The following is a 24,292-nucleotide window of genomic DNA, read 5'->3' as shown; positions in this document are numbered from 1 at the left end:
ATCTCATCCCTATCATTAGCACAGAAAGACACAAGGAAGCTAAGTGCACCTGTGCAGCCACAGGGAAGGGAAACAATGTATTGTTCCTCTCTAACAGGGGTGGCAGCAGCAGGGTTGCAGGGTTGCAGCCCTCCCATGCCACAGGCAAAGCTGCCACCAGAGAGGGCAGAGGGCCCTGCTCCTGGGAAATACACTGAAGCGCTCCAGCTCCTTTAGCAGCTGCTGCTGCTTTCCCAGCCACATACTGACTATGCAATGAATTTAGTGGAAGGGTTTTTTCAAGACCATCTAAGGTTTGTCATGTTATGGATTTCACTTAGCAGGCAAAACTTGTACAAGTAAATAGAATTTGCTGTAAGACACCTAGAAAATCAAGAAAGATTCTTTATTTGGTGCTAGATACAAGCATTAAATGAAATAGTATAGGCAAGACACAGGCTTTAATAAGACATTTAAATCTTTTAAAGGTCTGAACAGCTAAAGCTCCACATCCAATAAATCCTAGGATATAGGTACCCAGTATTATTTCATGTAAAACTCCAAGCCATCTTGCTTTGGTAAAGTAAGAATTTTACACTAAAAACATACATAATTTAACCTATTCATCACTTACTGTTTAGGTGAGCTAAGTTTGGTTTGCTGTGTGAACTATAACACTAAAGCTTAAAATTTACTCCAGGGCTGTTATTGGCATGATGTTTATTTTTAGAAATAAAAATAGTAAACAATATAGCTTGCACTGGTGAGAGCTATTGCTTCCAACAGTATTTCCCTCAGGAGTTGCCATTTTAGAAAGTTTCTTTTTAAAATGTCAGTGAGATATGCAGCATAAAAGGTTGCAATACTACAAAACATGCACATTAACCTGGTTAATGTGTATACCGTAAAAGCATACGTTAAAAAAATGGTAAAAACACATCAAAACTCATTATAATGACATTATTCTTTCCTTCCAGGTAGGAAGGGGAGAGCTTAAGACAGTTGGTTACAGAAAGAATAAAACTGTGCTTACTGCTTCTTAACCACAGACACTGGACCAAAATGATCGTAAGAACCAAGTATACAAAAGAGGCCAGTCTTGTATGTAAAGGGAAAAGGACAGGAAGAAGTATAAGAAAATCCCTGCCAAACCCCTAAAATTTCTATTTAAAAGCAACAGAATTAAGTAACAGTCCCCCGCTCCTTTCAACTGCTACTGTAATAACGGAAAGAAGTTTTGATCAACAGCCAACACCACTTCAACCACTGTGACAGTGACCGGAGAGACCTTTAGCTTTACTTGTGCTATGTCCCAGCTGATAAATAAGTGCTCAGCTTTCACCTCTGTCAGGGTACCAAGAAACCCCATTAGAGTGTGGTAAGGGGGGGGAACAGACTCCCCAATAACTCGTCTTTTCCCAGCATTCCAGAACTGGTTTGGGGTTTCAGAACCGACACCCTCCCCTCCCCAGTTCTGGCAGGAACACAAACACAGCCCAGTTAATAATCTGCCATTTGGACCGGTGGAGGAAACAACTACATCCAACATCTACTTCAGAGGACTTGCTTTTGGTAATTACTTCCAGTTCTGAGCACTGGAAGCCAGAATAAATTGAGTGAGGATTAAGACAGGTAAGTTTCTTTGGAGTTCTTTGATATTCTTGTAAATGCACAGTTAAACTGCTTCAAAAATACTTTACACTCTTACCAGGAAGAGAATGCTCCTTGGGAATAATTGTTAATCAGTTATGTAACATATCCAATCCTAAATATGACAAGACACATAGGAGAGAGATATAACATAGAAGTCTTTGGACCCAACAGCCTTTTTAAAACTAAACCTAGGCTTTTAAAGTACAAAGCAAACTTAATTCCTTTTAATTCAGAGATGACCTAAGGTGTATAGTTTTCAGATAAGCATCCATTTGAACCAAAAACGTCAGGACAAAGGGGATAGTTTTAAACACAATTCTAATTCCATGAAAGATGGTATACCTCTGTGTAGCATTCTTGCTTTGCTCTTGTGCTTTAACTAACTGCCCTCAATTACAGCATCAGTACAGTTTTCTGGTTTAGTTTTTAAACATGCATTTGACAAGTAACTCAAATATAGAAAAGATTCATATATAGAAAATAGAGCATGTTTGACCTTGGAATTTCAATACTGGATTCTGATCAAATTAATTATTTTGTGTTAATTTGCACTTCCAAGGAGACATCCCATTTCTAGTTGTACAAGTAATTATGTCACTCGTGATTTCCATCAGTGCAAGCGAAATTGCCCCCCTGAATTGGTTGAATTCAGCTACCTCCAGAAACACTAGCTTAGTTCTGCAGCTCCTTATCTGGCAAAACAAAAGCCACAAGCCTCTTTTACCTGATCAGTTGTCATGGCACTGTAAAAATGACACGCAATACTTGTGGTTCAGTCCTCCCTCTTGGACCCTCTACAAGTCTCTTACTCTTCTGTCTTCAGCTGAGGAATGAGGACAGGATCCCTAATCTCTTGCCCCATGCCTCTTCCCCACAATAAAAAGAGGGCAGGAAAGAAAGTCTGAATTGTGTGTTTTAACATGGCAGGGGGGGAGGAGTGGGGAAATCAGTACCAAGGCTGAAATTCCCCTGGATGAGTTTCACAGGAAGAAAGAACTACCTAAGTAGTATGCTTGGTTTTCTCCTTCCATCACACAAGTCTCCTGGGGGCAATGTGGACAGCATTATAGTGCACTCACATGAAGTTCAAAAGGTAGAGCTCCAGCAGGACAGACTGTAAGCTCCTAATTTTGAAGTCTAATTTTAAAATTCAAGTTCTTAATTGTACTTTATGAATGTTTAAGAGAAAGAAACTAGTATTTTAAATGTCATACATTCAGGATACTTTAGAACCACCCATTTCGGTTCAGTTTGTACCTCACCAGGTACGCTTCAACAGAGATCATATTTCCACAGCTGATTGCTCTGTTTGTGATAAGAGGTTAGGAGAACTCCTACTGTGATAATTCTCCATAAGCCCATGCCCCTGCCCTAGAATTACAACACACACAGAAGATGCACAGTTCTGTTCACATATACATTCCACCTTCATGATGCCAGTGCTATATAAAACATCAGGACCAAGAAAAAAAAGTCCAAGTCAGTCAACAGCCATTTGAGACTTAAAAGTATTTTTTTCTAAACTTTCAAAGTTTGATAAAAGAGCTTCAGAAGTTATTTAAGAACTGTGATAAAATAGGATATGTGAGCATCAATAAAAATTACTTTTCCAACTTAACATATTAGTAAACAGAAGTATGGGTCCTAACTGTATGTTGAGAATCAGTCATGTCAACAGCTTGTTAGAATGTGGCAAACTAAGTAGGAAAAAATAAAACCACAACCCCTCACTGACAGTGCCAGTGGTTTTATAATTCAGGTCATAAATATAAACTATTGTGCAACAAACATGACAAAGCCTACCTCAGTTAAATTTGTTTATATGATAAAAAAATAAAATATTAAACTGCTTGTAGTGCAACATTCTATCAGCATACATAAGTATACCATGCTTTGTAAATTTACTGTTACATTATTTACAGTATATAGCAATGCTTTAAACTAGAGGTGAAAGAACAAAAATAGGTAATGGAAAATGTTTACATACAGGTATGAGTCTTAATATTGTCCACCAAATTATCAAGTTCGCTTTGCAGACTTTTGTGTCATGTGAACATTCCTGCCCCACACCACACAGTACACCTTTCTGTCAGCAGTGGTCTACTCTGTTTGTAGATAGTGGAAAGATGTTTTTAAAAACTGCATAGCCTTCAAGCTTTTCTGTTTCTTCAAACACCATTTGCAAGGACAGCTGTAAAATACACAAGAACTCCATCAATTATCTATATCTGATCAATCTGAAAACTCAACTCCTGAAGTAAGACCCATAAATATTCACTCCTGTAGAGCCGTACCAAAGCTGAACTAAATTAATGCCCTTTTCCAGCAGTCTCTTAGTTGAAGGATGATATTTTATAGGAGGAAAATAAGGGAGGAAAGCAGTTTGAGGATTCCTATCCATTATTTAAAATTCTGACCTTTAATTGGGAGCTAAGCTCCCAGAATACAGAACAAAATATGAGAATGTAGAATTGTATGTTGCCTTATTTAACATTCTGTAAAGCTTCTGCTGGTGTGCACTGCTCAAACTGATAAAAAATGAATACAGTAAAAATGATGCAGTAACTATGCCTGCAGTACTTGTTTAATTTGATATCACTGTCCCCATAATTATCCTTATTTCTCTAATATCTGAATAATTAACTACACAGGGAGAAAGGACTGTCCTAAGAGCCACTTACATGCTGCAAGGAGTTAAGTAAAATCCATGAATATTGAGAGGTGTCTTAAGGACAACTGTTTATAAGAAAGACTAACCACCAAGCTGTTCTTAGGAGTAGGTTATGTGACTTTTATGCCTCTTCCCCTACCACTGCTAAAGGGAAAAATCTGTTCCTCACTTTCTCTGAAGAATGTCTTTGGAAGACTTTTAGAAGACTGCACACCCGTTCCATAGGCTGCAACAGCCCTAGAAGAGCTACTTTAGATGACAACACTGCTTAAGCAGCAAACACTACTATTCTCTTGTTTACATTTCTGCTCATAGCAGACAGGAATCAGAACGACTTCAGGCTGCTTTTAGGTGGGGGGGAAAAAAAAAGTCAGTGGAAGTTTGAAATCCAGTATTATCTTTAATTTTCAAGTCTCTGTCTTTAAACTTCGTATTTTCAGAAAAGACTACATAATAGCTTTGGACAAGATACTGCACCTGTGTTTTGTGAATTCTCTTCTAGTAATATTTGTCCGCAATACAACAGAAATGATTCACCTTCTCTACAGTGCATTAGGTAACTATTAGGGCTATAATGTATTTCAGGAATACAGAATTTTAAAATGTTTTCCACAGCATTACTCAGAGTAAGCAAAGATCTAGAAATACTTCAGTAAGAGCACTAGTCTTGCTTTACTGGGCAGATAGTAAAAGAAAAAGTATAAAAAAAATAATCCATTCTACTGTGCATTATTTCACTAGATTCTGTGTTACTTTACAGGGTAACTGTGAAAAAGCCAAGCACTTGATACAGCACATTTATGAAATATGGTAATTTACCCAACACCCTGAGATTTTTGTAACCTTACCTTCTGTATCTAAAGTAAGTATTTGGGATTTTGTGTTTTGTTTCTTTAACACCCACATTCTTGAGCACTTTGTGCTTGTGCTCTACGTGGTGATCTCAGCTGTCTCAAGGCAGCATCTCCATACTGAATACCTGAGCCCATTCTTTCTGGATCCAATTCTCCTGATGAGAAACAAAATGGTCACAAGAAGATGATCTCGTGCAAATAATACATTCCAATTTAACTGACAACATTAGATAAAAAATGCATAATGATACTCCGCTCTAGTTATGGAGAGATCTATTGCAATTCTGTTTACTTTTAGGCAATTCCAAACCTGTATCATTTTCTCCTGTAATTTCAACCGTGTGCCCTTAATGATAATGACAAAGTGGTTTGTCTCCGAGTTAGGCTGCAACAAGAAATGTATTTGCACTAATTACTTCTAACAAAGGAAGTGTCCAAAATGTTTTCTGCGAACACTGTTAAAAAACACCTGCTTTCAGAGACTAATATGCAAAGGAAGTAGTACTGTAGATACCAAGCCAAACAAAAATGGATCAATCTGACAGTAGGATTCCATAAAGCACTACCCCCAGAGGAAATGATCTCAATCTTCCATACTTCTGGTATCCACTTCTGCCTACTCTATACCCTGTGCCTTCAGAAATGTTCTTATGGCTGTATGGTAGACTGGCCAAGATTAGAAACATTTAGTCTAAAAAGAACAAACCCAAAACAAAGAATCCCTCTGAATAATTCAGATCACTTATTCACATTCATTGCACACGTGAGCCTTTTCTAAGTTAGCAGATGACACCACGTTGAGGGGACCAGCTGATAGCTCGTGGGTAGGACTGCCATTCAGAAAAGACCTTGGCTGAGCTAGAAGAACAGGCCAGCAAGAACCTCATGAAATTCAGCAACTACACACACAGAGCTCTGCATCTGTGATGGAACAAGCCCAAGCACTGGTACAGGCTGGGGACTGACTAGGCAGATAGCAGCAACTGGTTAGCACTGGGACACATTGCCCAGAGGGGCTGTGGAATCTCCGTTCCTGGAGCACCTCAAAATGTGTCTCGACAAGCCCCGGGCAACTTGCTCTCACTCTGAACCTGAACATGCTTTAAACAGGAGGCTGGACTAGAGACCTCCACAGGTTCTTTCCAGTCTCAGTTTTTCCCTGATTCAATGCATGTGTGCTGGCAGAAGGAAAACAGGAGCAGCTCACAGAAAACAGGACTTACTTCTGTTGTGGTAATGCCTCTTTAAAACTACAGGATCATGAGAAACTAGCTATACTTTGCTTTTTGGTTTTTTTGTTTGTTTAAAATGAAAGCTGCTGTTTGGCATTGATTTGATGCAGTAATCAGGAAATTCCTATGAAAATACCATATTCTTTTCATCTAAAAATTTGTGTTCGGCATTCAAAATATGTAATTAGAGTCTGAGACAGACTTTTCGATATAGCCAGTACTTAAAACTTTGAAGATATCAAACAGCTAGAAGATAAGAGAGGAAAACTGGAATGCAAATTAGCTGTAATGACACCTAACACTTAGGAGCCTGTCTCCGATAGAAACCCACCCACTTGTGCTGAGAAGCTTCTGGTATGTTTCTAGATCTGCAAAAGTAAAAATGGTTTCAACTGAGAGGCAGGAAGGTCACTTCAGAGAAACACAGTTGCTAGGGAACATCCCTGAAATTTTCAGTATTACTGTTCAAATTCTCTTGACTGTATTTCCTGCTACATATGAGAAGCAGAATTAAAAGTTATGTCTGCCCTGATACTAGGTTTTTATTCTGCATTGCTAAAACTGTCTAATGTCAGGCTTGATGTTTGTAGGGACATAGCAGCCCACAGAATGCACAGCCTACACTCAGAGCTGACTGTTAAAGTAAACACTGTGTAAAAACATCCCTAATTCATCCACCACCACCCCCTTTAGATATACAGATCTGACTTAGACATCCATTCCTATTAAAACATATGGGAAGCAGCTATAAACCAAATGAGTTATTTTACCACAATGAAATTTTGGTTCTTTGGGTTAATTCTATTAGAGAGCTTTGAATAGCAATATTTCCACGTGTACTTTTAGTTTTCAGGAAAAAAACATTAAAAGAATATAAGTCTCAATTTACCTGATTCAATTTTATTGAGTATTTTTCTTGCACACTGTACAAAGGCCTCTTCAACATTTTCTCCTGTTAGTGCACTTGTTTCCAAGAACATCAGCTCTGCATTTGACACCAGAAAAACAATCTCAAAACAAGTCTGGAATATCTGATATAGTAATTCAAAGCATGAAAGCTAGGAACAATAAAAATCTTCTTAAGGAGAACTATTGTCAAATAGTATGGTTCAGAAAAATTAGCTTTTGATGGCAAAACCACAAAAAACTTCCTCTGAAATTTATACATTAGCCCTAGAAAGTTGGAATCCAAAGATAACAACTTGGGCTGTGCATGCAACATAGCGCATGAAACCAAAGAACTTTATATTGTTTCCCATTAATAGGAAGTTATATACAAAAGGACAGCCAGTAGCCACAGTTGGTAGAAAAAGACTATTTATAACTGATTTATAAAAGCAAAACCAGATTTTATTGATGGCAGAACTGTAGTACAGAAGCTCAGACTGAGACTGGCTTTAGCTGCCACAGAAACGTGTCCTCAGACTGGAAATTCTGAATGCTACAGACCAGGTAATAGTCCTCTGGATCCATGCCATGCACTGAACTCAGTCTCCCATGAGTAAAACTCATTGCTTCCAACTGCAGCACACCCCATCCAACCTTGTCTATGATCTATAGAATCTATAAGATGCTGAAAACTAGGAATCGTGCTCTTCATTTTCTCCTCAGCCTTTTGGAGGCAAGGCAATACCTGAAGTTGTATTTACATTCCCTAGGGAATATATCTCCACATAGAAGGTATTCTTTAAGTAGCAGCTGCGACGGGAAGAATCACTGGTAATGAGACTTAAATAGTACATGTAGTTTTCACTGCAGGCACTGTCCTCTCTCTATGCCTCATGTACTGACAGGACTCTCTTTTCTGTAGATATTTGACAAGGTACAGTGGGCAAAGTACTCCCTAACGGCACAAAAATAAATTATTTTAAGTATTAAGCATCTTTGAATGCTACATGAAGATTCTGTACTACTTACCATTTTCTTGTGCAAATCGGGATGCTTCTAAAAAAGTAACTTCACGATCTGCATCAAGATCCTTTTTGTTTCCACACAGTATTATCACAATATTTTGACTTGCTAACATTCTTGCATCCGTCAGCCAATTAGTAAGTGCATTGTAGGTTTCCCGGCTATGTAGGAAATGACATCCTTTATTAGAACACACTCATTTCTCATGAACAGATCACTGAACTAAAACTCAGAAGGCAAATCTGTATTTGTGGCAAACAAGAAATCGCCACTAGTCAGGCACGTCACCCACACATCTCAATATGCCAGCTATGGACTGGGAAGAGTATAGAGTTCCTTCATGAAACTATTTAAAAGCTTAAAGTTTTTAAAAAGCAAAATTAAATCAACTACAATACATAAATACACACAATTATAAAATACGCTGTTAATGTGAAAAGCTAAAATTTTAAGCACTTATCTAGTTTCAGCCTTTTGTGCATGAAATTTTGGGATAACAGAATGAGTTATTGTTTAACATGGAATTGAACTGATACTTAAGTTTCAGGTGGGATTGTAAGACTTTACGACACTTGTGTAGAATTGCATGCCTGAACTTTCACATTTGTGTCAAGACCAATAATATCGCAGTCAGTTACCCTGCACACACCGTTAGTCATTGTAGTGGTGGTCAGAGATAAAGCCTTCAAGCAGTAAGAGTGACAGATGAGTCCAACTGACCTTAAGCACAAAACATAGATTTCAAAGACTGCTCAGAGAACAGTCCACTCACAGGACAAAAAGCAACAGATCTAGCAGATCATCATTAACCAACACAAAACTTATCTGACATGTATCAGTCAATGGTGGCCAGGAAAAAATGTGGAAATGTGTAATGGTAAGGTATTCTATTGGCTGCCTATAATATTAAAATATTACAAGATGCAGAGATGAACAGAATTCTGGGCTACAGTTAAGGAATGTGTAGGTAGAGCTAGCTTCTCCAGAGGATGACCTGTTTTACCAGCATACTAATAAGCAGTTTCCACAAATAGAGGTGTACCGCCTTGGTTAAAAGTGGCTAAAGTCTGCTCTTAGTTTCTGTTGCAAGGCTTCCTGAGCCAGTGGTTGCATGTAGTCCACCATGATCAGACCAGTGTCATGGTTTAACCCCAGCCAGCAACTAAGCACCACACAGCTGCTCGCTCACTCCCCCTGCCCAGCAGGATGAAGGAGAGAAGCAGAAAAAAAAAAAAAAGTAAAACTCATGGGTTGAGATAAGGACAGTTTAATAGGACAGGAAAGAAAGAAAATAACAATGGTGGTAATAACAATACCAAAAGAATTAGAATATACAAAACAAGTGATGCACAATGCAATTGCTCACCACTTGCCAAGTGATGCCCAGTCAGCTCCTGAGCAGCGGCCCCTGGCCAGCTTTCCCTCTAGTTTATATACTAGGCATGACGTCATATGGTATGGAATATCCCTTTGGCCAGTTTGGGTCAGCTGTCCTGGCTGTGTCTCCTCCCAGCTTCTTGTGCCCCCTAGCCTACTTGCTGGTGGGGTTGTGTGAGAAGCTGAAGAGTCCTTGACTTAGTATAAACACTGCTTAGCAACAACTAAAACATCAGCATGTTATCAACATTATTCTCATCCTAAATCCAAAATACAGCACTATACTAGCTACTAGGAAGAAAATTAACTCTATCCCAGCCAAAACCAGGACAATCAGCTACTGGTAGGCCAATTCCCATGTATTTGTCTAACCCTTTGAGACTGTTTACATTTATGACATTCACAATAGCTCATGTAAGCAAGTTCCAAAACTTAAATATGCACTAAAACAGAAGTACTTTTTAGACTTATTTTCTTTTCTTCCTGCCCGTTCTCCATTAGAGGATTAGGTACTTGGGGAGGAATCATTATGTGTTAATTGTATCTGGTAGTCTATGAGCAAGAGAGTTACTAGCTTTCTTACCTGGTTATATCATAGACAAGCAAAGCACCTGCAGCTCCTCTATAGTAACTCCTTGTTACAGACCTGAAATAGAATTACAGATGTACATTTCTGTAATATCTTCATTGTTTTGAAAACGGGTTAATATAATGCAATCTATATTATGAAACAATTTTATTTACATATTGTTGTGGTTTAACCCCATCCAGCAGCTAAGCACCATGCAGCCGCTCCCTCACTCCCCCCCTGCTCCCAGTGGGATGGGGAGGAGAATCGGAAAAGAAGGTAAAACTCATGGGTTGAGACAAGAATGGTTTAATAACTAAAGTAAAATATAATACTAACAATAATAATAATGAAATATAACAATAATAATAAATAGTTGTAATGAAAAGGAATATAACAAAAAAAAGAAGAGAAAAAAAAAAGAAAAAACCCAGTGATGCACAATGCAACTGCTCACCACCCGCTGACGGAGGCCAGAGCTGCGATCTGCCCCTACTGGCCAGCTCCTCCCTGTTTATATACTGGGCATGACGTTCTATGGAAAACACTGCAGGTGCCCACTGTCCTAGGCATTCACCCATGCTACCCTACATTATTCTCACACTAAATCCAAAACACAGCACTGTACCAGCTACTAAGAAGATAATTAACTCTATCCCAGCCGAAACCAGGACACATTTAAAATAAAATGTGTTTTTTAGACAACATTATCAGCTGTGCAGCAGCAGACTATTTACAACTAGACTTTTGATGAAGCACTTTCACTAAATATAGCTGTGCAGGGATTCTCAAAGCCCATTATGACCTGAGTGCTGCTGAAGCTACACATACCATCATACTATGTGGCCTGATACAGAACGGGGAGCTTATGGTGGTATCTCTGGCATGAAAACAGCATAACTAACTTATGTTTGAACTCTCAGCAGTGAGGAGAGAATGAGCAAAGTAGCAGTAATTGAACAATTTAAGACTCCTTAAGTTAAAGAGAAGTAGGCAAGGAAAGCAAAGCAAAGCATCCTTCAAAAGGCAGAGGAAGAAGAAAAAAAAAACCTGCCAAGTACACAGAGTTGTGATCAGCCTTAAAAAGAAAAGAATTAGACAGATTATAAAAAGCAACAGGAAAAAAAGGACCTGCAAGTCTGTGAACGCTTTGAACTCGAAAGAGCAGAATTTGCACAAGCCTCTGAAAGTACAGAGCCTCCAAGTTCCTCAGAATCCCAGGATATCTGGCCAACACGCTGAAGAGATCTCATTAATAGAGACTACGTAGCACTGCCCAGCTTTTCCTAGTCACGGATATATCCAAAGACCTTGTCTAACAGAGGACATTTACCTGGATTGCTGCCCAGGTACTCTCGACTTACTCAGACTTCTACCACCATACTCCCCTTTGTTAACCACTGCCCACCCCCCCCCAAACCAAAGAAGCCTCCCACACATAGCCCACCCCCCAAAAATATAAAAAACTGATGTCCTATTTGATGGTGAATGTACTCAGGAATACATTAGATCTTCACTGAGTTTGATCTATGCCTCAGATGCACGACACAGTTAAAATACAGCATTAAAAGTACATTGGTGGTTCTAAGCTGACAAATACATTGCTGCTTCTTTAAGAAACTTAAAAGATCTCAGTCTTTCTAGAAGTGTATTTAGCCAAATGAACTTGACAACTGATTTTTTCCCCCCTCTGATAAAATAATATTATACTATGAAATTGTTCTCATGCAGATTTTGAACAGCTTACACTTCCTGGTAATTACTTATTCCAACCAATAGAAGGTCTTCTAAACACAGAGTTAAGCACACACAGTTAGTTAAACCATTCTGAGTTTGGCTGGTGAACAAACTTTTAGCGACATATTCTACTCATATACCTTAACTATCACAGAAAATACCCAATGAAAGAAAGGGCAGAACCTCAGATCCTGCAAGGCAGCATTGCTTTACTGAAATCAATGGATCTATGTCGCTATGTACAAGTTGGAAGATCTGGCCTAGTTAATAATATGAAAGCAGACAAACAATTCCGCTGACCAGGAAACTATGCCTACTTACAAGCAGGGATAAATAATACCCAACACCCATAGCAACAACAATAAAATGATTGAAAAGGGTACCTGAATCTCTCTTGTCCTGCTGTATCCCATATCTGCAACTTTACATATTTACCACCAACATTTATGATCTTTGAACCAAATTCCACTCCTATAGTATGATTTGAGTCATCTTTGACTACAAAAAAAGAAATAAAAACAGACTTATTTGAAGAATAGAGTGAATAATTAGTTTTTACATAATCTATTTTAGGTATAAGCAAAACTCCTCAGTGTTCAAATTACAAACTACTTCCTGAACCATCAAATTCAGTGCCACTCATAAGTCTACTGCCACTATGCAGAAATAAATATTCTTGCAGTTTTTTAACAGCTTATTCAATTCAAAATTACTACTAGAAAGGCCTGCATTAATCAAATCATTCCCAGTTCACATTAATAAATGGCAAGATAACTTCTGTACACTTTCTTCCCCAAACTGTGTTTTCTAATACTTTGATGCAATTTAAAATTAAAATTCATGGAAAAGCAGAACACAAAAAGACACAGTCTTGCCCATGAATAAGCAAGAGCTACTTCTTTAAAGCACGAAGTTAAGACACTTGGTCTGTGTACACTGTTGATATAGATTCTCAGCAATATACTATATTCTCAGCCCTTACTAGAAGCAAGGTCACGGTTCAAGTTCAATCATAGAATCATGCTATGTTCCTTAGTGATTACATATTATTATCCTAGAGCTACTCCTCAAGAGAGAAGGTGAACTACCATTTGGTTGAGAAAGATAACAGTCATCTTAGATTTACAAAGGTTTCTAAATGCATATTATTTTTGTTTAATCGTGATGCTAAATGCACTAACCAACAGGAAATTTTTTTATATCATCTATTCATCTCTAAATAACATTTACAATGGAGTCTCTACCAGTATTTATCATAGAACACAGTCCTTAACAAAGAACACAGTGTCTATTTATTTAGAAAGAGACTACAGGCTTTCTAAATCTACTCAAGCAATTAAACTTTTCTTTCATCTGCTCAGTATTTTTTCAAAAAGATCCAAGTCTCTACTATATATCTAGGGAAGCTTATAGCTGCAAGATATAATTCTCCCAAAAAGTAAGTCTCTATTTTCACTAACATCCTGTTATATTTTTTGAGAGTAATAGAGAATACTGCTCAATATCAAGCTTTTGGTTAGAGGCAAACAGTGAGCAATAAAGACTTACAGCACGGTTCTGAACATAATTCTCAGTCAAAATCCTCATCTATACAAATAAGATAATTACGGGAACTTCCATACAAAGAACAGACACTCGTGTAGGCAGAGCCTTCATCTGTGGTACAAAGCAATGGAGAACTCTTACTGTGCTCCCACGTACTTACATTTCTTCTCAATAAATTGGTGTAGTAAACAGGATTTTCCAGTTCCAGCATTTCCTATGACCAAGAACTTAAACAGGAAATCTGAAGATTGAAAGACAAAAAAAAAATTTGCTACATTTTAGTACACACTCACATTTTTATCACAAGACCAAGTACACAAGCCAGCTATCCTCTAGTAGCTGTTATTTCAGAGAGAAGGGAATAGATGACAAAATCAGCAAAATAACAATAAATCTGAAGAATAACCCAGTGTATTCAATAGTGATGTTACAAAGTAACAGCTAAGAATGCTATTTGTTTATGGAGATACAAGAATGACAAGAGATAGAAATGGCTGAATTTGAATTCAGTTAAAATAGGCTGAATTACAGGTATATGGTTGGCTTGTATTCCAGCAACCTGTTTTAAGGGTAAGCTATTAACTACAGTCAGTACAAATGTCTTATATAATGATGTCGTTTCTTAAAATCTGTATGGTTTTGTACTTTTAAAAATGTTTGTATTCTTTAATTTTATTCACATTAATTTGAGCAACTCCATATTAACTGCTTAATACTCATACTTCGTGTTAATACTTGTAAAGCTGGAACAACTACAATATTTTTCTACAAAATTTACATGCAAGAAGTAATTTTTATTCTGGGATGCCTACTTTCACATTTCCTCTGCATGGTAAATTAAGATACAGGTACTTCTGGCACTTTACCTATTCATGAGTCATTTACATCAGTGTTCATTAGTAATACAACTATTCAAGATTTATGGTCCATTTGTACTGTTTTAACAGTTACATATAATGCTTTAATACTACCTCCCCAGATCTGCTTTCAGTTTGGCTAAAGACTGAAGGAAGCTTCCTTAACACTCTCAAACATATACACTGATAAACTGTGATTAAACAGTTTACAATTGCTTCCCCTAATATATAGCCATCAAGGCAACCTTTACAGTTTGTGCAAGATTCACTATTTATTTTTCTACCACCAGCAGCTTTTTTTTTTTACAGTCATCTTTACAATTTTATTGCACAGTTTCTCTTATAAACATAGCAGGTCTCCAGAAGACATCAGCTAAGCATGCAATGAAAATGATTAAGTTTGCAATATCAACAAAAATAAAAACTTCACATTAATTTCATTAACAGTGTTCAGAGCTGTTAAATGGGTTACACAGATATTGGCCCAGTGGATGGCAGAATAAAAAAAAAAATTAGACTATGCTAAGCAAGTCAAAGCACTGACACATTACTCTATCAGAACCTTGTTTGAGTCTGTAGTTTTACAAATTGAATTTAACATGCACACAAATCTATGTGCTCATTCCATTTCATGCAGGAATTGTTATTTGTTATGGTACATCAAAACACCCCCTAGCAACGGTAAAAGCAACAAGCAAGTTTCTCATATGGTAAGAAAATTCCCACTGTTGAAAAGTCAATAGAAAAACAGAGGGCTACGAGTCCTGGGAATGTCCACCATCCTTTGTCTTCACCTGTCTTCCAAATTTTATTCATATTTAAGATGAGGGAGTGTTTTACTAAGGATTTTTTGCTTTTTTACATTTTACCTTTGCATGATTTTTCCTGTTCCAAATGTTGTAACAGACTTGGTATAGATTCTGTGTTTACCCTTCTCAGAAAGAGACTGCCGTTTCTTGCTCACAAATACGACCATTTACACGCTCAAGACATTCTGTTCCAAACTCCTCTCATTCTTCACGCCCCCACCCAGCTGCTCATGCTTTCTGGATGAAAAAAATAGTTACAAAAAGGATTTTGCTTCAGGTTGTGAAAATTGTGTGTTATCTCCGGTAAAGAAGGGCCCTTCATGTCATCTCAACTGCAAAACGCACTGAAACTCAGAATGCTTCATTCTATCAAATCTTCAGTGTTAGTATGAAATGTAGATATCATAAATAGCCCCAAAGTGTTAGGTTAAGAAAAAATTCATCTCTGAAAAAAAGCCAAGCTTCTCTTTTTATGGACCAAATATCACTAGTTAGCTGGCTTGCATACCTTCTTGTATATTTAAACTACTGTGGGTGTGTGTAATCTCACTGGTTTTACCACTTTCAGAGTTCCTCAAAATGCGAAATGTTCTGAGACATAGTCACAATTAAAATAACCTGTTTCTAGTCTCTGCAGTTTTTCCAAAAATAAATCTGAAAGCCAGTTAAAACTGGTTCTCCTATGTATCTGGTGAATGCTGTTTGTCAGATTTTCTTGTTAAAAACAACTACAAAACTGAAGTCTACCTTCCTTTTTTCCATGGAAGACTCATATTATTGACAGTAGTATAACAGCTACTGTCAAACTAAACCGGGAAAAGAATAAAAACAAAACACTATTCCTACACTAATTTGTTCTGTGATTGCAAGCACTGGTTGTTCAATGTGGTTCATGAAGCCATACTTGTGCAACCCACAAAACCATGCCGAACAGCAAATTTAACACGCTGCTCCCTTCTGTGCAGACAGACTGTAGGCCAGTGAGAGATTGAGACAACGGTGTCACTGTCAGGGACTGATCTGGAATAGCTTCAGAACAGCAGTGTATTTTTCCTGAGGTGTTTTAAGTTGATGTGCTTTATATTTTGCTCTGAAAGCAACAGTGATATTTGCAGATTTTATATTCATGTCTATAAACTGATAACATATTCTAACAGCACTTTATAACAGACTCTCAATTCCTATCAAGATTCTATTGTGCCAGACAACTTTAAAAGGGAATCTTTCCTACAAATAAATCACTTAGGTGCTGATTCAATACCTGCTTACTTAGTAGACAAAAAATATATTTCCCTCTGGCAAAATAGCAACAGGTTTTCCAAGGTGAAACTTGAAACTGCAGTTATAATTCACTTGTTTACAGTATGAAAGTAAGAGAAATGTGTTTTATTCTACCATTGAATGGCAATATCAAAATCTTTTAATAAAAAAATTAAAACCTGTCTGCACCAAAGGCAGCAGCAACATTTCCACACACAGACTCGTAGAGTAAATGACACTTTGAACTTACATTCGCAAATGTAACTGTGCTTCTATCAGTTTAAACTCCAGTTTTACGTAAATTGTTCAAAATAGCAAAAGGCTTTTAGACTTATGTTAACAGTTTATCCACAAGCACCGGATAACACATTTCAGGAAATATGGAATACTTTGCACATTTAATCAACTGCAAGGAAGGACAAGAAAAGGGATCTGCTAATACCAAAAGTCACAAATATCCATATTTAACAAGTCTTTAAGTTCAGAGTCTAGCATATTAATGAGTAAGGTAATACCACATAAGAACAGGGAGAACATTTTTCATTTTGTTGTTCTGGAACTTCTTTCTTATAATGTCATTCTGTATGATAACAGGAACCACATCAATTACATTTGTGTAACTTTTTTTATTGCTTGATTTAGGACATGCAATATCTTCTTTGAACTGTACAAATGCATCTAAAAATTTAGCACAGTTCAGAAACACAGAAACTGAGATTGGACAGATAGCTTCTTTTAGCCCAAATCGGGAAAAACTTTTATATATTCATTCTTTGCAATTTCACCAAATGCAACTCACATTCTAGTGTTTGAACTACTGCTTAATTGCTCTAGTTTTTCTTTTTGGTGTCCTCTTCCCACTCTTTCCAGAGGAGTTAAGTTACTTCATTTCACAGCCTTTTTTTTTTTTTTTTTTTTTTTTTAAGTTGACAAAGCAGCTCTGAGCTCCAGCATTCCAGTTAGCTGCCAAGGCTATCACCCTAGAGAAGTTTTTCTTTTGAATTCTGTTGTTCGTCCTTCATGGGAAAGCTGAAAAGCAACATCATTCAGATGTTACAAATGCTTGCTACCATGCTGGCTACTGAAAAGGTCTAGAAAAGTTAAAGTACTTTGCCTGTAAATAACATCATCATTATACAGAAAGGATTTAGGATGAAAACTGAACTCTGTGTGTCCTGGTTTCGGCTGGGATAGAGTTAATGTTCTTCCTAGTAGCTAGTATAGTGCTGTGTTTTGGATTTAGGATGAGAATAGTGTTGAAAACACACTGATGTTTTTAGTTGTTGCTAAGTAGTGTTTATACTAAGTCAAGGATTTTTCAGGTCTCATGCCCAGCCAGCAAGAAGGCTGGAGAGGCACAAGAAGTTGGGAGGGGACACAGCCAGGACAGCTGACCCAGACTGGCCAAAGGGATATTCCATACCATATGACATCATGCCCAGTATATAAACTGGGGGGAGTTGGCCGGGAGGGGTGGATCGCTGCTCAGGAACTAACTGGGCATTGGTCAGCGAGTGGTGAGCAATTGCGTTGTGCATCACTTCTTTTGTATAGTCTAATTCTTTTAGTATTATTATTATTGACATTTATAAATTATTATCATCATTATTATTATTTCCTTCCTTTCTGTCCTATTAAACTGTCTTTATCTCAACCCGTGAGTTTTACTTTTTTTTGATTCTTTCCCCCATCCCACTGGGTGGGGGGAGTGAGCGAGCGGCTGCATGGTACTTAGTTGCCAGCTGGGGTTAAACCACGACACTGGTTTAACAAACCAAAGGAAAAAGGAAAAAGGGTTACGAGACATGCACTAGAGAAAGCATAAAGAGATGAAAGATAGCATAGAATGGCTGTTTAAGGAAATAAGGCAATATAAAGAATCAACTTACTCCCCTCTGTGAGCCACATGCATCACCTTATCCCAAACGGGGCAGGGGGTACAGGGAACAAAACTTATTTTCTAGCATAGGTGAAAAGGAGTAAAACTGTGCCTCCACCCCAAAGATGCACCAGCAGCTAAACTACATGTTGGGAGGGGGTTGGGGGGAAGAGGGGGAGCTGAGGGGAAAGGAGAAGGGAGACAATTGTGGGCTTTGACTCAAGTACCAGCAAAAACAGATGGCTGATGTGGAAACCACCCCCAGACATCCAGCCTCCTCCTTTGACTGAAGTTTACTCCAGCAGAAGTAATAATTGAACAGCTTCTGAGCTACTGCAGCTTAGTCTTTAAAATGTAATGAGAATTAAATTGTTTCTTATATGCTTGCTAATACAGAAGGGGGAAAAAAAAAGACCAAATTAAATCCCAATCTCCGTTCTGTCTTCTTCCAACTCCTTGATAAAGAGTAGAACTTATATTCACTAATGCTGACCCTCTGGAAACTCTCTCATTCACGCCATGAAAAGACAGTCTTCTAGTAGTTAGACATCATCTATTTTGCAGAAGTCTGCATAAGGAAAGAGTGCTCTGAAGCATTCCTACTGGCATATGCTGCCTCTAAAGGAGAGAAAAGAGGAGCTATTTTCCCTGCTTACTCCCTTTCTCTAGCAATAAGAGTTAACAAGATAAACAGGTAGGACAGATAAACCTGGCTGTATTCCAATCTGCGTAATGAATGCTTGAAAAAGGGAAAATCTGCTTCCTTGCAAGCAAAAGAGCTATGCCCTCTAAGCAATAAAATCAGATTTGAAATAAACTGAAGGCCAGGGTGATAAATGCAGAGACCATCAGATAAGTGGGGGGGGATGGGATGGGGAGAAAAGGATGAATCAAATTGTCCAGCCCAAAAAGGAATATTTTTAAATGGACACAAAGACTATACATTCTCTGACAATGACAGAGATTGATAAACATATGTGACCAGACTGGTAGTAGTAGATACTGGTGGAAAAAACACAGGGAAGTAGGGACTGAAGAGATTTGACTGCAATCTTACATATCACATTTACTCAAAGGTAGTACAACCTTTCTTCTATCCTTCTACCATTTAAAATCGAAAGGTTGCTTTGCATTTACCTATTAAGGCTAAGCTATTTTTATGTCAGTCTATAGTTACCATAACACAAAACCGTATACATTTTGCACTGGGAAGCAGGAGAAAGCAGGCATGTGTTGTTACATGGTAACTATCTACAAAGAGACCACTGCATCTCAGAAAACTCGAGTTAAAATAATTTTTCTATGAATAAGATATTTGTTTCCAATGTTACAAGATAAACTGTTTAAAGAATGACCCTCTTCTCCCAAAAGTAGCATTAAAATGTTCTTTCTAAACTTAGTCTCAAAATTCATGGAGTTTTCTTGTATTCATGATTGTTTTGGTTTTGGCACTTTGTAAGGGAAATAAGTTGATCACATAGGAAAGGGATAAACAGATTAGAAAGCTAAGAACAGAAGATATGCAACTGATGAAATAGACCTACAGGAGAGAAAACGTGGATTGCGAACAAAGAATTTAGTGCCAAGACTGTGAGAGGCTACAGACCTTGGTTTGAAAAGAGGGAAGAGACAAGAATCACAGTAAGGGACAGAAATAGTTGGGAAAACTGGGTGAACAGAAAAGCTTCAATGCAGACAGAATTTGACACAGAGAAAAGAACTCAGGGAGGAAAAAGAAAAAAACAGGAAGAGACATGTAAATTAACTGAGGTGGATGATGAAGTATGATAGGCAGAAAGGACAGACCAGAGGAAAGGCTCTTTATTTCTCATGGATTGAGAAAAATATTGAAAAAATACCACCTCTCAAAGGGAAGAGAAGCTGAAACCTCACAGCAAAATTAAAGTCATATAAAACTCAGACAGCAAAATGACATTGAAAAAAATAACCAAACCACCAACCACTTTCCTGAGCCTAACTGTACGGGATGAAAAGCTTGAGGTTACATAATTAGAATGGGTCATAATCCAGGCGATAAGAAGAAAAATCCAATTCATGAATAAGCATCTACAAGGGCAGAAGCTACAGGGATTCCAGTACTGAGGCGGTACAGTGACCACTGATCTCAGTCACCAGGGGGAAACTGCCCTAATACTTCTATCATCCTTCATCACTGTAACAGCTGGTCAGAAACAAACCACTCTTTGTTAGGACATTAAATCCCAGAGAGTTCATCAAGCACAGAAGATCCATAATTTTATCACATCATATTGTTTACTTTGAACTGTCAATTGGGCTGCTACGTATGTGGACAGGACACTGCAAAATTAGATACTGGTTACTGTTATGGTCAGAGATGGTATAGCCATTGTTAAATTTTGTGTTATAACTGGATTTTTATTCTTCTGTCTACTCTAAACCTTGGCACTCTCAAGTATTCTAGCTCAGAATTTTTGTAGCTTGTGTACGAATAGAACAAACATTGAAACTCAAAAGAGAAATATACCAAACAAGAATTAAACAAACAAAAGGAACAACCCACAACTGCAAACCTTTGATTTTAAGGGCTTGTTTTCTAGGACACCAAAACAATCGGAAAGTATCAACAGCTACAGTGGGCTTACAATCGCTATTTTGCATTACTGGAACAATGCAAAAAATGTTGAAATGTACTTGTTTAAGACACAATCATCTATTTAGCTTGCTTACTATTACAGTGTCAAAAGAGGAGCACCACTGAAATTCCCTCTGTCATCTCTGGTTGTCTACCAACCCACTTGCTTAGAGACCACCAATCCCACTATAAGCACAGCCAAAGTGATCCCAGTTCTTGGTCACGAGTTCAGAGCATGAAAAATTAGTTCCAACTCAAATCTAGACCTACAAAGCACAACTCTCTGGTTTCTACATGTAAAGTTTTAAATTTTTCAAGAAAGTATGGAAAAAAGCAGCAGGGTCCTAATATCCTAACATTTGCACTTCAAGGGCTGCCCCACTCTTGCCTCATTTTGCCCCTTAGTTCCATGCATTTGCTGTACACCGAAGCACTGACCAGTGGGACAAAACATCTTAAGCACTGATGACTGGGGTATTGAAAATAAACTGACTTACATAGCAGAAACAATCAGGTCAGCCTATTAGTAAGAACTCCTGATGGCCATGCCAGCCTCCCTCACAGTTAGCAGAGTTGTGTCCAATTTTGCTGTAATTATCCAAACTATTCCTTATTTTCAAGACTCTGCTCCAAAAGCACGAGGATGCAAGCCCAGCTCTAAAGCCTGAACAGCTACTGAAGGTAAGAAGTTGCAACAGACAAAGCTAGAAAATGACCAGTGAAAGGATTTATCACAGTATTTAGTTCTGATCTTACTCTCCAACAACCTATCACACGGACTTTGAATATGTTTACAAGTATGACAGCATTTTTATACTACAAAATATTACAGAACTGTATGTTATGGAAAGGGGAGAAAAACCAAATTGATTCAAGCAGAGCTGTTTCAAGCAAAGATATAAAGAAGAGAAATGAATACTATTCAGTCACTTCCCATGTCCTCCACCTAGCCAGCAATACTAGCTCTGATTACCTTTTCGACTCCTCACTTCTCTTTGATGCTTCCCTGTAAGGCACTAACACACCCTGTCACTGCCTGCACTCTGACTTACTCCTTCGGATGTTTTTCTACCACTAGCAGTTAGACATCCATGCCAACACGGGGACCTATGAACATATTCAGTGACCTTTTTCCCGTAACTCACTCTCACAATCAGTTCTTTTTGATGCTTGCACATCTAAGATAACAGGATCGAAATCCTAACTTGACCCTCAAAAGAACACAATCTCCAGTTAAAGAAACGTGCAGCAGCTTCTCCCAGAGGACATGCGCTGCAACTTTCCTTCTGAATTCACTTAACAAGTCGTGTCTAAGTTCCCTCGCCGAGATTTCACTTACATTTCGAGTCAATACCTCCACACCACGACAGATAATTTTGAACGCTCACTGTCGTGTCAGCCCGGGCAACAAAGGGAGGGCTAGGGCGCTGCAGCGCACACAGCTCGCAACAACAGGCAAAAAAAGACAAGCACACCACCCGGGGGAGAGAAACCCGCCCCAGCCCGGAGAGCCGCCGCCACCACCTGAACTGCACTCGTCATGCCACACCGGCTCAGCCCCGGCTCCGCCGCCGCCTCCCCCGACAGCAGCCGTCACCCCGCTTCTCAGGAGGTGACCGCCCGGGCCCGGGCCCGCTCCCCCCGGAGGGGAGGAGGAAGAGGAGCGTCCCTCCGCCCCGCCCCTGGTTCCTACCGTAGGTCTCGGACATGGCAGTCTGCGACATTCCGGGAGCGCTGAGCCCCCACCCCCACCCCTCCTCCCCTGCCCGGGGACGGTGCTGACGGGCGGAGGCTCGCGGCCCGGCAGAGCCGAGCGACCGGGAGGGGCGGAAGGCTAACAAACCGCCGGCGCCCCGGCCCGCCTCAGCCCCGCCACCAACGGCCGCAGCTGCGCACGCGCGCCCAGGCCGCCTCGCCCTCCGCCGGCGGCGGTGGGGGGGGAAGCGCGAACCCCGCCTCCCCGCGCAGGCGCGGCGGGCTCGTGGCCGGCGGCCCCGCCTCCTTCCAGTGGCCGTCACCAAAACAAGGCGCACGTGCGGGGCTGCAGAGCCGGGGAGCCGTTGGGGCGGGGGCGCGAGCGCGGCCTACGTGACACACCCCCCCCCCCCCCCCACCCCGGGCGAAGGCGGGGACGGGCTGTGAGGCGTGGCGGCGGCCATGTCGGTCGTGTCCGCGTTCACAAGAAAACTCCCTCATGCAAACGTACTCCCCGCCGCTCCGATGTCTGCGTTGGGAAGTTGGCGGTGTTTGGATGATGAAGAAGTTCCCCTCCGCTCTTCCTGGAAAATGTAGCAGCTGGGGAGGCTGCGGCGGGGAGCGGGGCGCTCCTGTCTGGCTGCCCTCGGCGGGAGTAGTCCCTCACTTCCACTTCTGGCACGTTTTAATTCTCTCGAATCTGAGCCGATTCCAGTTGACCTTCCTGCTAGTGAGCACGCACGCATTTTTTCCCCTTGGTGCAGAACCTCCCTGTGACAGTTCCTCCTGAAAACTGTATCCCACTGTCCAGCCTTAGTCCTAAAATGTCTACCCCAGATTCTTTGAAATACCATCCATCCCCCCACACCCCCCCAGTTGCCAGCATTTCAGTCAAAGGCTGAGCCTTTTGCTGCAAATCTCTTTAAGGGACACGGTATATATAAGCTAACAGGGATTTGGGGTTTTTTTTGCAGAGCTCCTGACTTCACCATTGCTTTTCTTACCTCCAAGATAAACCGCAAGGAAAGTCAGGTTGTTGCATAAACTTCCTGAGTGCAATAGCACCTCATTTATATTATTCTTTATTTGATGTCTTCTTAACTCCCCTGTGATCCTGGTTAGTCTGGCAGCAAGGGGCACTAAGACTCCATCACAACAGCCTGTCCATCTTTTCCCTCCCCAGACAATACTTCCTGTGTGTCCTCCACGTTCTCCTGTCTGCCAGTCCTTTTAAAAAGTCCTCTTCTGTTACTTCTGGCTTTTTAATCTTGTTGCTCACAACTTCCCATTCTTTCCACTTCTCCATCATCTCCCAAGCTGTAGGAAAAACTGCCTCTGCCTGTCCCAGCCACATCCTTACCAAGTCTTTTGCTGGTCAAAGGTCAGCTTTTAAGTTCCTGTCTCTCATCAGCGAAACAATACACACTGAGCCAGCACCAAGAACCCCTCAGAGGATCTGCTGATTATTCTTGATGTTGTGGATGCCTGTAGACAAAGAAACTTGCTACGGTTTTCAAAGAACCAACTACTTAATGAGTTCATACTATTAACAGAAATTAGAGGTTATATGCATGGGTTCCCAAAGTTGACATAGCCCTGATGCACAGAGGATATTGAGGTCTAAAATGTCACATGTGAGCATTTCTCTGGG

At 39.6% G+C, this 24,292-nt stretch overlaps 1 protein-coding gene across 1 annotated transcript; it reads right to left on the bottom strand.

Annotated features, from left to right (window-relative positions):
• Positions 1–366: 366 nt before the first annotated feature.
• On the bottom strand, positions 367–22,689 carry RAB4A (RAB4A, member RAS oncogene family). Its single transcript, XM_050894087.1, has 8 exons — positions 22,640–22,689; positions 13,688–13,768; positions 12,366–12,480; positions 10,261–10,323; positions 8,307–8,461; positions 7,279–7,374; positions 5,152–5,312; positions 367–3,823 (listed from the first exon to the last, which is right to left on the bottom strand). Exons 1-7 carry the CDS (start codon positions 22,668–22,670, stop codon positions 5,197–5,199), a joined length of 657 nt encoding a protein of 218 aa, XP_050750044.1. The 5' UTR covers positions 22,671–22,689; the 3' UTR covers positions 367–3,823; positions 5,152–5,196.
• Between the last annotated feature and the right edge of the window lie 1,603 nt (positions 22,690–24,292).

This window comes from Gymnogyps californianus, chromosome 3, assembly GCF_018139145.2.
Source record: "Gymnogyps californianus isolate 813 chromosome 3, ASM1813914v2, whole genome shotgun sequence".
Taxonomy (NCBI): domain Eukaryota; kingdom Metazoa; phylum Chordata; class Aves; order Accipitriformes; family Cathartidae; genus Gymnogyps; species Gymnogyps californianus.
The sequence above is the reverse complement of the archived record's forward strand: the minus strand, read 5'-3'. Positions and strand labels throughout refer to the sequence as shown.

What these genes read in the sequence shown, in the direction of transcription:
- RAB4A (XM_050894087.1), bottom strand. Translation starts at nt 22,670, where the DNA reads ATGTCGCAGACTGCCATGTCCGAGACCTACG. An exon ending in CCAATTTATTGAGAAGAAAT is followed by an intron (nt 12,481 to 13,687) that starts GTAAGTACGTGG and finishes CTTTTTTTGTAG; the next exon opens with TCAAAGATGACTCAAATCAT. An exon ending in CCGATTTGCACAAGAAAATG is followed by an intron (nt 7,375 to 8,306) that starts GTAAGTAGTACA and finishes TGTCAAATGCAG; the next exon opens with AGCTGATGTTCTTGGAAACA.